This window comes from Zootoca vivipara, chromosome Z1 (assembly GCF_965207765.1).
Source record: "Zootoca vivipara chromosome Z1, rZooViv2.hap1.1, whole genome shotgun sequence".
In the NCBI taxonomy this organism is placed as follows: domain Eukaryota; kingdom Metazoa; phylum Chordata; class Lepidosauria; order Squamata; family Lacertidae; genus Zootoca; species Zootoca vivipara.
Window position 1 is genome coordinate 55,376,655 of NC_142583.1, and position 16,847 is coordinate 55,393,501.

Consider the following 16,847-nt stretch of genomic DNA (forward strand, 5'->3'; position numbering starts at 1 on the left):
ATGGGCATATTTTTAGCCGATTTTGCGCTTACTCCCTCGTCTGTGCTCCTGGCAGGGGCCCACCTCGCCACCCTCTAAGAGGAAGAGCTAAATACTTACTATGTGTAGTACCATCTATTACTTTTCTTTGGTTTTTTTTTCATTTTTGTATATCATGTATTTAGTACCCTCTGTCATTATGTTTCAAGCTGATTTATTTGTGACACCAAACCTTTTTTTGCAGGAAGGAATGCGGACACCATCCCATCTACCATTGTTCCATATTCTTCTCTGCAAACCTCTTTTGTAATCTCTTCTCCAGTCCTCCTGTGTTGATAGTCAGGCATCTTAACTGTTCTGCCCACCCAATTCTAATTGCGTGTGACTTAGTGAGAAGGAGAGAAACAATTCCACTGAAGTCATCCGAGATGGGGTGGGACGGGATTTGTGTACAAACTCAGACTTGTTCCCTGGTGTGCTTTTTCTTGTCCTCCTTTTCTCTTTGTAAGGGAGGAGAAAGGCGGGGAATTTGCTTTTTCTACCAGGTGGAAAATAAAAGCAACTGGTAAGAGGGGAGTGGAATGCCTTATTGAGCTCTAAAGTACAGTGGTGCCTCGCAAGACAAAATTAAATCGTTCTGGGAGTCGTTTTGTATTGCGAAAATTTCGTCTTGTGGTTTTCCAATTTAAACAAATCAAAGCAAAAAAAATGCAAAAAAATCGTCTTGCGAAGCACGGCCTTAGAAAAATTTGTCTTGCGAGTCAACAAAAAGATCGCAAAACGCTTTCGTCTTGCGAGTTTTTCGTTGCGCGAGGCATTAGTCTTGCGAGGTACCACTGTATCTGGCTGGCTAGAACCCCATTAGGAAGTGAAAATATGTGGCAACGTTTTGTAGCAGGGTATGACATGCCTTGTATATCCACCTACACGGGGTCAATTCATTTTATTCCTATAATAACACTGGGGAATTTGGCAGGGCAAACAGCAGTGAAACTTAATGGTTTTACTGGAACTTGAACCCAGGTCAAAGTCCATCATTCCATCTGGGACACCACACCATAAGGTTGCACACTGAATTCTTACGCAATGACTGGCCTAGGACAGTAGTCTTCAGTCTTCTCAGACCTGGGACTCACCTTTAGTCCAAACAAGCATTTTGGGAGACCCACTTCTTTTTTTCTTTTCTTTTTTCACCATAGAGTTAGTTACACAGTGGTTCTGCTGTAGTAGATTGAGGCTCTTGCAAATCCGAGTTCTATTTCTGCATATCTTGCATCCCAAAGCATGCATGTATCTGAGGGAAAATGGTGTACTTGCAGAAATACTCAATGATTCAGAATCTGTTAACACCTTGTTTCTCAACCTTTTTTGGGCCACGGCACACTTGTTCCGTGAAAAAAATCATGAGGCACACCACCATTTAAAAAGTTTAAAAAATTAACTCTTTGCCGCCCTATATTATAATTATGACTGTAAGAAACACTTGCCAAATATTGCTTTCCGGCGGGTCAAGCTCATTGCGGCCACGGGCAGGGCGGGAGAAAGCGAGGCAAAGATGGGGGTTTGGGATAAAAGGAAGGAGGGGAGCGCTTAGTGTTGGGAGAATGGCAGCTGGGCTGGAAGAGCGGCGGCGCTTGCGCGCGCTCCCTCCTCACGTGCTCTAGCTCTCCGCTGCCGGGTTGGCGCCTTGCAGTTCGCGAGCCGCTACCTGCGCGCGCCCCCGCGCGCCTACCTCGCCTTGCCGCGACTTGGCCAACTTTTCTGCCCACCAGCTCTCGCCTGCGCTCCTCCTTCCCCCCGCCCCTCTCCCCCCTCCCACTCTCGGCGGCGGATCCCTTTACCTTGGGAGAGGAGGGAGCCTGGGCGCTGTACGGCGGCGCTGCTCTCTCTTGGGGGGTTTTCAGCAGCCGTAAAGCGGCGTGAGAGAGAAGCGGGCGGCTTTCCCTCGGTCTCCCTCCCAAAATTTATTTGCAAAAAAAAAAGGGGGAGGCTCTGGCCGGCTTCCTGCAGCTAGAGCGAAAGGGGACCACGATGCTGCAAAATCGCCCTTCTCATGTCACGGCACACCAGCCAGCGTCCCGCGGCACAGTAGTGTGCCGGGGAACAGCGGTTGAGAAACGCTGTGTTAACAAGCCGTTTTTAAAAATGGTTTTATTGCTGTAAATCACTTTGATATTTTTTATGATACTAGTATTTTTCTAAACAAATTAATGCACCGAGATCTATCTTATATCTGCTCATCTCTGTGCTTACAAATTTGCAATGGGTTCGATATACAATATTCTTAATAGCCATTTTCACTGTGTGCAGGTTAGAAAGTTAGCTACTGGAGTTCTTCGTATTAGATTGTATATATACTGGTAGATTTTCCAAGTCTTCATTTCTAAGGTGTAAAATTTCTAGTGTTTCTCTCCCCCACCCCCCAATGTGTATGGTTGTGTGTGGTTGAAAGAGAAGGCATTTTATCTGTAAAGCAAAACTCTTGGTTGTGGTAGAGAGAATTAATTTACGTGTTGTTGTTGTTGTTGTTGTTGTGATAGTTGGCTTGTGTGGCCTCTCCTGTAAGCAAACCGTATAACCCCAGAAAGCCTTCTCTATTCCGCATGAGGGAGAAGAAGATTAGGGCCGGCCAACTTCTAGCTTGCAGCCGTGCAGCAGCCGGTCTTCAGCGAGGCTGGGTCCTGCTCGCTTTTGTAACTTCTCTTTTATCAAGCCATCTGCACTTACCACAGCGCCCATCTCCTTGTGGCTCAGAGAGATTTACTAATGTGTTTTTTCCCCCTGACCAGTGTGTGCCAGCAGAAGGGATTAGCTGCTAGTGCTCATTCATTCACGGGTGGAAAAATACATTGGGGTGTTTTTTTTACTTGATTTTATTTATTTCAGATCTTTGTAAGCCTCTTTTCAATACTTCCCAACCTGACTTACATTAATAACAAGCATGTCATTACATTAAAAAAACTAAAATTAAAACATACAATTTGGATTGCAACAAAACAGCCCGTTTCAATATGCCTGTTACAGTAAAGTTCAGTAAACTAATCTAGAATGTGGCAGCTAGACTGGTGACTGGGAGTTGCCGCTGGGACCATATAACAACAATCCTAAAGGATCTTTATTGCCCCCCAGTGTGTTTTGAAGCACAATTCAAAGTGTTGGTGCTGATCTTTAAAGCCCTAAACGGCCTTGGCCCAGTATACCTGAAGGAGCATCTCCACCCCTATTGTTCAGCCCAGACACCGAGGTCTTCCTGCGAGGGTCTTCTGCTGGTTCCCTAGGTTAAAAGGAACCAGGCAGAGGGCCTTCTTGGTAGTGGCGCCGAGAACTGAAGGAACCCACTGTATTTCTCTCAGAAGGGAATTGCATGGGGTTGGAGCTACTACTGAGAAGGCCCCAACTCTAGTTCTCATCAGTCCAATTAATCTTAAAAGTGGGTGCTTGAGTAAGGCCTCTGAAATGGATCTTAAAACACAGACACTTTAGTATAAGGCAGATTAAACAGGGCTGCAACATTTAAAGAAATTTAAGGTAAATTAAAGAAATGTTAATCAGTAAATCATGTTTTAGTTGGTTGGTTTATTGACATCTATATGTATAGGTAAGAACAATCTTTCCTGGGCTAGAGTCTATAGGATTGTATGTTGTCCTGTTGTTCTGCTTGAGCAACAGATTTCCACATGTACCACAGGAAATTCGCCCTCTCTTCACCCTTACAACCCTCGAAATCTCTCCAGAGCATTGGAGGGACTCCTCTGGAGCAGCTTTAGGGGGACACACAGGGAGAGGAAATTTCAGAGCGGAAACACCACTCATGCAGTGTTGAGTGCAACCCATACTTTTTCCGGTATTTATAGATTGCATTTTTTTGTGTGGCTCAGTTTTTAGAATTTACAGCACAAGCAAATACACAATTTATTTAGAAAGGCTTTTCACACAACTTTAAAATATCACCGTTCTCTCAGTTTCCAATGTTAAGGTGTGTGACTATTGTTTACATAGCCAAAGCAGGAAGGAATCAAACAAGAAAAATATTGGTAGACTCCCCACTCCCCCTCATCTCGATACCTTTATCTCCATTGCACTTTGCACAACCATGCTAGTGTCAAGTGAGACCCCAGGTCATGTGCACGAAACTGCCGTTAAGTTAACATCTACACACTACAGTCATGATCACACACTAGCTCCTCAGGAAATATAAGACTGAAAACTACTGCAGGGTTGTTTTTTCAAAAGCAGAAGGAACCACCACCGTTCTGGGTTATGTATATCAAGTTCTGACTTTCCGTTTGGTTGCAGCAAGCAAAAGTAAGACGTGATTCACCTGATAGTCCTTGCGGTTGTAGTTTTTTCTTTCTTTAGGGGATTGCATGAAAACTGCTGTGTTTTTTGTAGAGCTGGAGAGTCTCTCTTTGAAGTCTTTCAGCCCCACTCATCTCACAGAGTGTTTGTTGTGGGGGAGGAAGGGAAAGGAGAATGTTAGCCGCTTTGAGACTCCTTCGGGTAGTGATAAAGCGGGATATCAAATCCAAACTCCTCCTCCTCCTCCTTCACTTTTTGAAAGAGTTCATCAAGCAATAATTGCTATTAAAGTGGATTTGAATACTTGATCTGTAGTACTGTGTCTAAAATGACATCTGGGAATAGACTTAACATCTGGAAACTGCACCTCTAGACAAATGCTTTTTGTGATACAAATTCAATGAAGTGGCAACCTTAATCACTCACCATACCTTAATTCACTAATATTTAGAATGAGGCTTTCCTACTGGAAGCAGTTCTTGGAGAAAGAATCGGATTTCAGTCTAGCCAACTGCTTTATAGGTGCATGCGATATTAGTTAGGAAGTATTATGGATTAAACAGATGCCATCACCAGCATGCTTTTCCATGGTGGCTCTCTGTGTTTAACCACCTTGAAAACACATCTAGGTTTGTCTCATGGTAAGGATAGAAAGGACGTATGAGGAACGACAATCTTCTGGCGTAATGCAGACATTAGCTTTTGTGGGCTAGAGTCCACATTGTCAGATGCATAAAGTGGCTAGGTATGTATACCCTGTTGAAACAGCAGTAGCAAGTAAGGTCTGAGGAGTGGATATCTTCTACCAATCTTCTTCTCCCAAACCCTTCTAAGTCCCTTTTCTTTTTTTCATCTTATGTATCAATGTTCACTCACAGTCAGCGGCCTTGAAGTCCTGTTGTGAATCAGGAGTATATGAATATTTTAAATTAAATTTACAACGCGCGTGCGAGAGAGACATGTACAGTGGTACCTCAGGTTACAGACGCCTCAGGTTACAGACTCCGCTAACCCAGAAATAGTACCTCGGGTTAAGAACTTTGCTTCAGGATGAGAACAGAAACTGCATGGCGGTGGTGGCAGGAGGCCCCATTAGCTAAAGTGGTACCTCAGGTTAAGAACGGACCTCCAGAACGAATTAAGTTCTTAACCCGAGGTACCACTGTATTTACAAAATTAGACCAAAAGGCTAATGATTGCAATGGATGTGTCACCCTCTCTGGCTTAGTTCAGATGTAACACTAAACATTGGCTTGTGGTTAAGAGAAGTGAGCCATAGTGAGCATCTGGCTTGTGTGCTCCCTCTTCCAGGAGAAGGGGAAACTTTCTGCTTGTGTCTTAGATTTGTGTTAAAATGTGGTTAACTGTAGTTTGAAAACAGGCCAGTTTCTTAACCTATGGTTTTAACTTGTTTCAATAAACCTTACTTAATAATTAGCATAGTTTATCTGGATTCATATGTCACGATGCATGCCGTTAATCCAAAATGGAGGTGAAAGCTTCCAGGCTCCTTGTGGCTGCACAAAAAGAGTGTGTGCACGCATACACAAGTCTAAGACATGTTTGTCTTGTAATTCTGAACCATAGTTTAGTGTTCCACTATCCATTTAACTTTCTGCTCTCCGCTGCTGAGGATGTGTTTGAAAATGTTTAAATGCTTCCCCATTCGAAATGTTCCCCCCATACATTAACAATAAGGTGTGATGAACTTTGAAAAACCATTCTCCATAATCCTAAATGCAACCTCTATTGCTAAAAACTCTTCCTGTGAGAAAAGCTTGGCATATCCTTATATTGAGCATGGGACTCTGCATGCAATTTGTGTACTCCCAGTGTTTACAGACTTCCGTATACAGCAGTCTCCTCCATCATGCCTCCCAAGCCTTTGCATTCTTGAGCAATCCAGATTTTCTCCTGAAAGGCTTATGTTGAATACGGATTAGTTAACAAATTGCGGCTAATCTTTCAGTGCTTGCGGCTAACTGATTTGTACATTGCTGTCCCTGTAGGGAGCTGCTTTTCCGAGTGGTTGGGTCCTATGTTGCACTTGAAGAACTAGATGGGTTGGTCAAATGTGCCACCAGCCCTCACAGAAAGGGTATATTCTCAAGGCCATTATTTTGCTGAAGCTAAGCAGGTTTGGTTGGTACCAGGATGGGTGGCCACTTGGGAATCCCTTGTGTACTCCTCAGGTTCCAAAACAGAAGAAAGGAAAGATAATGAGAGACATAAGCAAACCGAGTGATTTGTACATAACATGACAAACTTTTATTTCATATGCCAATCAGATTGACTTGCAGCACCACCCATATTCAGAAAGCTTTACAAATATGGATTTCATTCAAAAATACATTCATGGAAGTATTTCTTTTGTCCATCCATGTAATATGACATTTCTTTGGGTTTCTCCACAGGACCTGGAATACACACACACACACACACACACACACACACACACACACACACACACACACACATGGTGTATATATATATATATATATAATATGAATGAATATGAATGATCAGGTTATTAATACTGTAACCAAGATGGTTTAAAAACAAGAATTATATATATATATTTGTAAAACACAAGAACTACAGATATCCGATCTTCATTATTTCTGTATATTTCTTTTTTTTTGATGTTTTGTATTTTCTTCTTACATATAAACAAAAACATTAAAAAGAAAAAGAAAGCCATGCTATAAATAGAATACAATTAATAAGGGGTGATGCTGGCATGTGAGGTAAATGTATCTTTTGCCCATTTCATGATGTTTCCATATTTTATTTTATTTTTAAATAGCAATGTAGAATCCCATGTCTCATGTGAGGCAAGGACTTCTTTCCTCCCTTCTTTTCGGGGCTGGTGGCAGATCTACGACACATCCTGCTGTAGTTTTCATTGCCATTTGTTGTGGGACTAAGGACTGCCTGATTCACTTTATCCCTTCTCAGTCACCGAGGTCTTCAGGGCGAGGGGGCCACTGTCCCCCACGGCTCAGATGCAAAGCTTGTGCGTTCAGTATTACGGTCCCTTCCAGTTCGGGTCAGATAGGCTCCCTTCTGCGGTTGAACTTCTGCAATCTTTTGATCACAATCTTTTATTGTATTGAGTTACTTGTACACTTCTTAGGGATGATTGTGATTAAGCGATATATACATTTGTTGAAAAAAAAATCAATAAAATAGGTGGTGGTAGTGGTTGATTTGTAAGCTGCTCAGAGTATATTTTGGAAGGGGTACCATGCAACATTTAGAAGAGAACATGTAAAAAAAAAGAATGGAATATAGATGATGTCTCCTCATCTTGTCTTTGAAGTCTTTGATATAATTTAATAGATAATTGGCTTGTGTTATGTTATTACCAGGCACGCCCAACAGGTAGATTGTGATCTACCAGTAGATCACTGGATGTCTGTGGTAGATCACTGCTAGATCACTGGCACCCCTAAAAAAAAGCTCACCCAAAATTTTCCTCCTCCCTAAAAAAAGCTGAACTATGACCTGAAGCCCTAAACAAAAATGGGCCTCCCTCCCTCCTAAAAGAAGCCCAACAAGTTTGACCTAAATCCCCCAAAACAGGGCTTCCCTTCCTTAAAAAAACTCAACAGCTTTGACCTGAAACCCCCCCCAAAGGGGGTAGATCACTCCCAGTTTTTAACTCCGTGAGTAGATCAGAGTCTCTTGGGAGTTGGCCACCCCTGTTATTACTGTTTATTTACTGCTTAATGTGGTATGAATTATATTGCTTTTTTAATTCTAGAGATTGCAGATGGAAAATAAAATTAAAGGAAGGGCTTCTTTATAGAACCTACATTAAAGCAGAAGCATTTTTATCTTGACCTTTTTAAAGTGATTTATCATTCGTACTTTGGAGAAAAAATTACTGAAATGAAGGGGGGGGGGAGAATCCAAAACTTCTAGCTAATGTTGCTCGAGATGTTTGAAAGGTTATGCTCAGGGCATTTGACTTTCTGTATACTTACTGCCAAATACCTTTTATATTGACTACATTTAAAGCTTTTTCCATATATTATGGACAGCCTTTAAAATTATTTTAAAAATAATGTTGGCAGTTGAGCTGACCTTTTCAGAAGGTTAATAGAGAATAAAATGTCAAGTTTACATGAGGTATTGATGAAACATCTTCAGAAATTTAGCTGATAGAGACAAGGCTTTAGATCTGGCTCTCATTTTTAATTGAGTCATAGAAGAAAAGGAGAGGGTTTTTTCTCTTAATTACAATCTCGTACACTTCTCTATATATTCTGTCAGCAACTTCCATCCATATGTATTCTGAGCAAAGGCACAGCATGTACCACAAGGATTTATTAAGACCTTACAAAACTTAGCTTAACTAGAGATTTTCACAGTCGAACAATATCTTGGCTCTTTTTAATGCAGATTTTAATTTTGCACTATTCTCAGTGCTTTCAAATAATAGGTGCCAGATATTCCTTAAGTTAATCCTGCCATGCATTGGTTATCATTTACTCCCTGGGTGAGCACCTCCTTCAGTCTGAGGAGTGCTTTCTTTTCTGGGCAAATGTAAAAGGGCCCACTGGCAAGAGGCGAAATGGGCCAGAGGCAAATTCGATATTGGAATATTAGGCTAGTTTCAACACACCTGTCTTTGTTAGGGAATCATTATGCCAGAAACAAGCAGAAGTTTCTGGAAGGTTCGAGTTTTCCTTTACCTATGGGAGTGGCACTCTGAGCTTAATTAGCATCAGCTGGAAGTGTCAGTAAAAAGACCACTCTGCTTCGTTTTTGCAGATGCCTTATGGCAGATGTCTGTCCGAAGGGTACTGCCTGTAAAATCTGCTGAAGGACTGTTCCTGTAATTTACAACGTAGGGGAGATAAGAGAGACTTTGATAGTGTGGTTAATTGCTCTAGTTACAGGTAGGTAGCCGTGTTGGTCTGACGTAGTCGATTTTTTTTAAATAAAAAAAATCCAGTAGCACCTTAGGGACCAACTAAGTTTGTCATTGGTAGGAGTTTTCGTGTGCATGCACACTTCTTCAGAATTTAATTGCTGTTCATTTTAACAATAGAAAAATACCTTTGCTACCGTAATGCTTGTACCTGGTAAGGGAATAAAATCTCTTGACTGAGACTTCAGAGTTTGTGCGTCATCTTTAAAAACAACTTTTGTTATTGTCCACTGCTTCCGAGAGAGAAAGAACGAAAACTCTGCTAAATCAGTTGAATGCAGTTTACTGAGGTCTCATCACAGAAGTAAAGTATCTGCGCAGCGAAAGTGTGATGGGCTCTAATACTCTTCAAACACTGCCCTCCATCCAGGGAAGCAAGAGGCATTATCGGAGTTCAATGACATTCCAACCAGTCAAAAACATGTGGTGTGAAGCAGGGCAATTGAGGGTTGTGGCCAGAGAATTCTGGCAGCCCTACAGTGAGGTCTGGAGAGCTGCATTCATCTCCATGCCTCCACAGCAGAATATCTTGTTTGTGTTTGATGTTCGCTCACCTGCCCATCAAGTCATTCCAGCTCCTCCAACATTGGAAGTATCACCAACGGGAGTTATTGCATTGACGTCTGAGGGAGTATCTAATTTAAATCCAGATGGGTGTGAATACTGTGGTTGGTGAGCAATGTCCCAGTTAGTCATGCAGCACAATCCTCATCCAGTTTCTTCAAAAGTCAGTCTTACTGGTTTAACTAGGACTAAGGGTATTAAGGATGATAGTTATAGATGTGGTTGGAATGACATGCTAAGACAAAGCTTGGTTTAGTGAGACTGTGCTGTACATTTAAAGCAGTACCATACCACTTTAAACAGTCAAACTCAGCCAAGGGTTGGCTTAGTGCAGGCATCCCCAAACTTCGGCCCTCCAGATGTTTTGGACTACATTTCCCATCATTCCTGACCACTGGGCCTGTTAGCTAGGGATCAGGGGAGTTGTAGGCCAAAACATCTGGAGGGCCACAGTTTGGGGGTGCCTAGCTTAGTGTGTTGTCTGAACCAGGCCTCATGTTTAAGCTCTTTCCTAAGCACGAAAAGGTAAAGGGACCCCTGACCATTAGATCCAGTTGTGACCGACTCTGGGGTTGCGGCGCTCATCTCGCGTTATTGGCCGAGGGAGCCAGCGTACAGCTTCCAGGTCATGTGGCCAGCATGACAAAGCCCGTGGTTAGTGAGGAGAGAGCTTAACTACAAATCTCAGTTTGAACAACATGCTAAACAAAACCAGGCAGGAGCAAAGCAGCTGTGAGCTCCTCTCTGGAAGCCTTAGCATCTTAGTTTAGCGTCTTGTCCAAACCAGTACATACTCCCGTGAATAACTCTATTGAAGAGAATCCTTTATTAGAAGAACATAGGTCTTCTGGCAAGAAACCTGGCTTTGATATATGTGTTAGACCTGTGATGAGAAAGAGGAAGAGTCGCTGAACCTTTGGGACTTCATAGCTCATTTTAGGTTCACTCCCTTTACTAATAATCTGTTTTCTGTTGCGTGAGAGCAGGTCCAGCTATAGTTTGGAAGCCTCCTCTATTCTGTTTCTTTGTTCTCTTCCCTCATCCTGCTGTGCACCAACTGGGAGAAGTAGTTTTCAGAACTGTGATAATAATAAAAATTATTTATACCCCGCCCTCTCCTGCCAAGACCGGGCTCAGAGCAGCTAACCTCAGGTATAAAAACAATTGATTAAAATACAACTTAAAACCAGGATTAAAATACAACTTAAAATGCAGCCTTGTTTCAGTGGAAGCCTAGAATCAAAACTCTTTGGGGGGAGAAAACGTCAAATCTTCACCAAGGCCAACTGCCCAGACTGGTCCTACGTGGGCCAGAAAAAAGCCAGGGAAGTCCCCAAATAGGGGTTCCATCACAGAAGGAAAAGGAAAGAAGGGGAGGGGATCAGGCTGATTCCAAGCCAAAGGCCAGGCGGAACAACTCTGTCTTACAGGCCCTGCGGAAAGAAATCAGATCCTGCAGGGCCCTGGTCTCATGAGACATGTAAACCTGTAGACTACAGTGGTACCTCGGCATCTGAACGACTCGACTTCCGAAGGTTTCGACTTCCGAAGTCGACAAACCCGGAAGTCTTTTTGCCGCGCACGCATTCTGCGCCTGCGGTCGGCGCATGCACAGAAGCGCAAAATCGCGCTTTGCGCATGCACAAAACGGGCGCTTTGACAACCAAAGACTTCGACTTACGAAGAGCGCCGCGGAATGGATCGTCTTCGTAAGTCGAGGTACCACTGTATGTTGTGTGTTTACTTGTTTGGACTTTGGAGATTTGATGTCACTTCAGTCTCCTACATCATTTTAACCTGTTTGTGATCAGCGGGCAAGCCGGAATTGGAAAATTGAGGTAGACAAGCAGTTTTACTTACCTGTTTTATGTTTTGAGAAGCTATAATCATGGTATAGAATTAAAAGTGTGACCCTTTATAGGTTCATGCACTTGCCTCCTTTGAGCTCTTTCCCCCTCTTTCCTGAACCAGTGCAGACACATAGTGGTCACCAGTGTTTTCAGACTAGGGGACACATTCTGGAGAGAGGGCTGGAAGCGTTGGTCACAAGATGGCTGCCATGAGGGTGTGATATAACACAAGAGAGAGTACAATCATGGTGGAGCTTTTCTCATAATTGCATCTCCATTCGAGTAACCTATTGAATTTTCTGTAACCATGGAGAGCTGCTGTCCGTTGGTGCAGCAGATTGTATGGAGCTAGATTAACCAGTAGTCTGCGTGTCCCAGGTAGAGAAGCATGGAAGTCCTTCTGTGGTTTTTTTTTAATTAGAAACCACAACCCTACTTTCAACCCATGTTTTGGCAGTTGGCATCGTGGAATTTGAACCAGGCTTGCCATTTTCTAGGCCACAGACGGGACTTGGTGTTTGAACTGAACTGGTTAACACTGGAATTTGGCCTTCCTCGTGCTTGGTGGTTGTTAAGTCTCCGGGAATCCATTTTTTATTGTTGTTTGTGGTTCGCGTGTGGAGGATCACAGCTCTGTCATGTCTCATGGGTTTTGTTCTTGGGTTCTCTGTGATGAGAGCCCAATGGCGTTCGTCTCCGGGGTCCTGCTACTTGCAGCTAAAGGTGTCCCAGAGGTGAGGTAGGTAGAGGAGAGTGTTAGAAAACAGCATTTCACTGTGACTTCTTTTTGCCAACCTGCTTCTCAAACCACGGGGAATTTGGTTATGAACATGAACAGGTCTAGGGGGAAAAAAGCATAAGTTCAGTGGGTATCAGTTGCTCGTTTTAAAGAGCAGCTTCTGTTTTCTAGTGACATCTGTATCTGTATATATTAATTTTCATGCATTTTTGGCCATTGCTGAACTCTGAAACAATACACTCAGTGTTGGCCTTGTGGAATTGTAGTTTGTTAATGGATATAGTAACTAAAATGAAATATATACTAAACATTACCTCAGAGTTTGAAGACACAGCTTAAGTGCAGTGCGGAAACACGAGCCTTTGGCAAGGCTCCTGGAAAAGTTCATAACCCTGGGATTTGGCAAGCTTTCAGGATCCTACCTGGGCAGCAGAACTGTGTGTGTGTGTGTGTGTGTGTGTGTACGTATACGTATGTGTGTCAGTGTCAAATTGTCTACAAATATTCTGAGTGTAACTAGGTTTTGGGTTGCTCTCAAAGTGGCATGATTTTATAAAACTGTTGAGGCTATGTTGTTAATTCAGTAAACGTTTAGGAATGACACTAGGTTTTGGTACAATGTTTTGTTTTGGGGTGGGAAGGGAACCCTGACGTTTTTTGAGCAGAATAAATTGTTGCCATAACAATGAACAAGCTCACACAAACATAACTTTGGAATTGGTTGCAGTCATGACCTTAGGATCGTGACCTGCTGGGAGTTCCTGCCTCTCCACCTGGGTTGGGGCCGGGCCTGACAGGCCTCATAAGGACTGCTGCTACTTCTGCTTCCCAGCAAGAACTGGGGTATTTTGGGGAAAGTTTTGTCATAGGTTTTTGCTGTTGTTGATATTATGTTTTTGTATCTTTATTTTTATGTGGAAATTGTTCAGTTTGGTTATGTAGTTTTGATGTGTTTTATTTTTTTTATGACTACTTTGCTATGTTTGTAACTATGTAAATCTTTTCATATTGTAAGCCGCCTTGAGCATTGGTTTAACGATGGAAAGGCGGCATACAAATAAAATGATGATGATGATGTTAAATTTCTCCAAGAGCAAATAGGGCTTTGAAGGTTGCCACTAAGGTAAATTGTGGCTTTACTTTTAAATGCTTGGCTTTTGGTGATAAAACAATTTTTGAGGCAGAGGAAGCTGCCTTGTATTGTCAGATCATTAGTCCATGTATCTCAGCACTGTTGACACTGCCTGATGGCGGGTTTCAGGCAGGGGTCTTTAGACATCAGAGAGTGGATGTCGGATGTTCTACATGCAAAATGTGTAGTGCATTGCTGAGCTACAACACAACCACACAGTTGTTTGTGATCTACTGTGGATGGAGGTATAGCAAATGGGTAAATTGCAACTCAACATACTAATTGCAACTCAACATACTATTAATGTTATCTGTTTATAAAGGTGAGCTTAATTTGCTAGTTCCCAAATCTCCAGTTTTTAATAAATTTGCATTTGTTTTCCTCTTTCGAGGAACTAGTCTGCTAAAGACTCATTCTTAGATCTGGATGTTGAAAAATATCATTAAAAATAAGAAATCATTGTTGCTTTTTCAAGGCTGAGGAGGGTTTTTAATCTAATCTTAAATCTTAAAAAATTCCTTCAGTAGCACCTTAAAGACCAACTAAGTTTTTATTTTGGTATGAGCATTCGTGTGCATGCATACTTCAGATACACAGATACACACTGTGTATCTGTGTATCTGAAGAAGTGTGCATGCACATGAAAGCTCATACCAAAATAAAAACTTAGTTGGTCTTTAAGGTGCTACTGAAGGAATTTTTTTATTTTGCTTCGACTCAGACCAACACGGCTACCTACCTGTAACTTAAATAATCTGCCCATTTAGAAACCTTTTTTGGATTTTTTATGCTGCTGATTTCTGCCCAAATAGCCCACAAGTTTTCAGTCAAATCTTTCATACGTCTGGCTGGAGGCAGGGTTGGTTTTCAAATTTGGAGCTATTCAGAAATGTAATATAGAGTGATGCTTCAGTAATGTACTCCAAATATGGTCAACTGAAGTGGTGAAGTCATAATTCAAAGCAACCTCTTGAAATGCTCTTACTTATATATATATATTTCCTTTTTTCAGTTTCTGGGCATAGCATTTCTTGGAATTGCACTCTGGGCATGGAATGAAAAAGTAAGTATCACATAACAAATTAAAGCTAAATCTCCCCCAACCCCAATGTTGAATGTACTGTCACCTTGCTTGGAAGGAAGTGTTGCCATCTTGTCTAGCAATAGCAGATGGAGATTAAGGAGCACACACATTGAACTATGATCTGCAACTAGTCGCAAGCATATTTTCGCATCCTACTTCAGTGGCCACCTGTAAGTACCACCAGTCTGATAAGGCAGGGCTTTTTTTTTTTTAGGTGGGTGCCATTGCCATTATAAGAGAACAAGGAAGGTGTTCATAGTGAGTTCAGGCACCTCTTTTTCTAGATAAACAGAACTGCAGATAAGGCTGGTTCACACATCATGAGAAACCGTGGTTTGACATTTTCTTGAACTCAATGAAATGTTCATCACTAGGCAAAGAGGGCAATTCTGTTTCTGCCATTGCCTCTATAACAGGTATTTGGGTGTATAAAGGAACATGAGAAGAACTAATTTCCAGTAGCACCTTAGAGACCAACTAAGTTTGTTATTGGTATGAGCTTTCGTGTGCATGCACGCTTCTTCAGATACTTCTGTGTGTCTGAAGAAGTGTGCATGCACATGAAAGCTCATATAATAATAATAATAATAATAATAATAATAATAATAATAATAATATATTATTTATACCCCGCCCAACTGGCTGGGTTTCCCCAGCCACTCTGGGCGGCTTCCAACCGAATATTAAAAACAGTACAGCATCAAACATTAAAAACTTCCCTAATCAGGGCCGCCTTCAGTTGTCTTCTGAAAGTAGAATAGTTACTTATTGCCTTGACATCTGCTGGGAGGGCGTTCCACAGGGCGGGTGCCACTACCGAGAAGGCCCTCTGTCTGGTTCCCTGTAACCTCACTTCTCGCAATGAGGGAACTGCCAGAAGGCCCTCGGTACTGGATCTTAGTGTCCGGGCTGAATAGTGGGGGTGGAGACGCTCCTTCAGGTATACAGGACTGAGGCCGTTTAGGGCTTTAAAGGTCAGTACCAACACTTTGAATTGTGCTTGGAAACGTACTGGGAGCCAGTGTAGATCTCTCAGGACCGGTATTATGTGGTCCTGGCGGCCACTCCCAGTCACTAGTCTAGCTGCCGCATTCTGGATTAATTGCAGTTTCCGGGTCACCTTCAAAGGTAGCTCCACGTAGAGTGCATTGCAGTAGAGTAGTCCAAGCGGGAGATAACCAGAGCATGCACCACTCTGGCGAGACAGTCATACATATCAGTAACAAACTTAGTTGGTCTCGTAAGGTGCTACTGGAAGGATTTTTTTTATTTTGTTTCGACTACGGCATACCAACACTGCTACCTACCTGTAATAAGAAGAACTAAAATACCCAGATCTTATTAGCAAAAACAAAAAGTCCCGTGACACCTTAAAGTTGCCTTTGCTAGCCTGATGACTTCCAGACCAGGTACCACATTGGTGAAGGCTGGCTTAACACCAAGAAGGAGAAAATTGTAGGGTATGGAAGCTGAATGGCAGTGAATTGGGAAAATGCAGTCAGTGATAGAGCATAGAGGAACATAACCTGGAACATAACCCTTAAGTTGCAGGTCTACTGTAGAACAGCACATTGATGATAACAGTTATTGCAGCAATTAACACCTGTATGGGGGCAGGGAACCGTTCACAAGAAAATAGCAAAAGCACAAATACCCTGGCAGCTAATTAATGCACACAGTGTGATTAAAAGTCCTTTGCCCTGCTTTGACCTACAAGTGATGGCACTGAACCTCTTGGTGAGCTGTTATTCAGCTGTTTCATGTTGTTGTTTTCCTTTGAAGTTACTGTACAGTACTTTCTTCCAGAATGGCCACCTTAAGGTCAGTTACAGTGTGTTCTAGGAAGGTTGAAATGTTCTCCCGCTTGTTTATCTTACTAGATCTTATTAGGTTTGCCTTATATTGCAATTCAAGACACTTCCAAAGAGACTCCGTAGACTTGCTCTAGTGAGTAAAAAGCTTGTAACTTGATTTGTTAGATTAATTTACTATAGGGCAATCCCCAGGTAATTGAGCAACACATTTTTTGTTAACTTGTAAAAATGGCCAGCACCATCTTGGAAGAGGCATTTCTTGGTGTGAAAAGACCAAAGGGTAAAACGTATGCTTCTGTGTCATCCAGAAAGTAGCATACTGCATTCCCCGTCCCAAAAAGTTACTTTTATTGTATGCAAATGTCGTTAATTAAAACTCTGTTGATTTACACAGGTTTCTGTAATTTGGTTGTCAGCCCTAGGAAAAATGTTGGAAAAAATAAAATC

General features: G+C 42.2%; 1 protein-coding gene across 2 annotated transcripts in view; it reads left to right on the plus strand.

The window, feature by feature from the left end:
• The window catches only part of TSPAN5 (tetraspanin 5), an 81,390-nt gene that overhangs the window by 51,004 nt on the left and 13,539 nt on the right, over window positions 1-16,847 (plus strand). The window contains exon 2 of one of the 2 annotated variants that reach the window (XM_035112301.3): window positions 14,515-14,565. The exons of the other annotated variant lie outside the window; for it this stretch is intronic. Coding sequence (XP_034968192.1) covers window positions 14,515-14,565 — 51 coding nt within the window. The remainder of the gene's footprint in view (window positions 1-14,514; window positions 14,566-16,847) is intronic. 2 annotated transcript variants of the gene reach the window in all.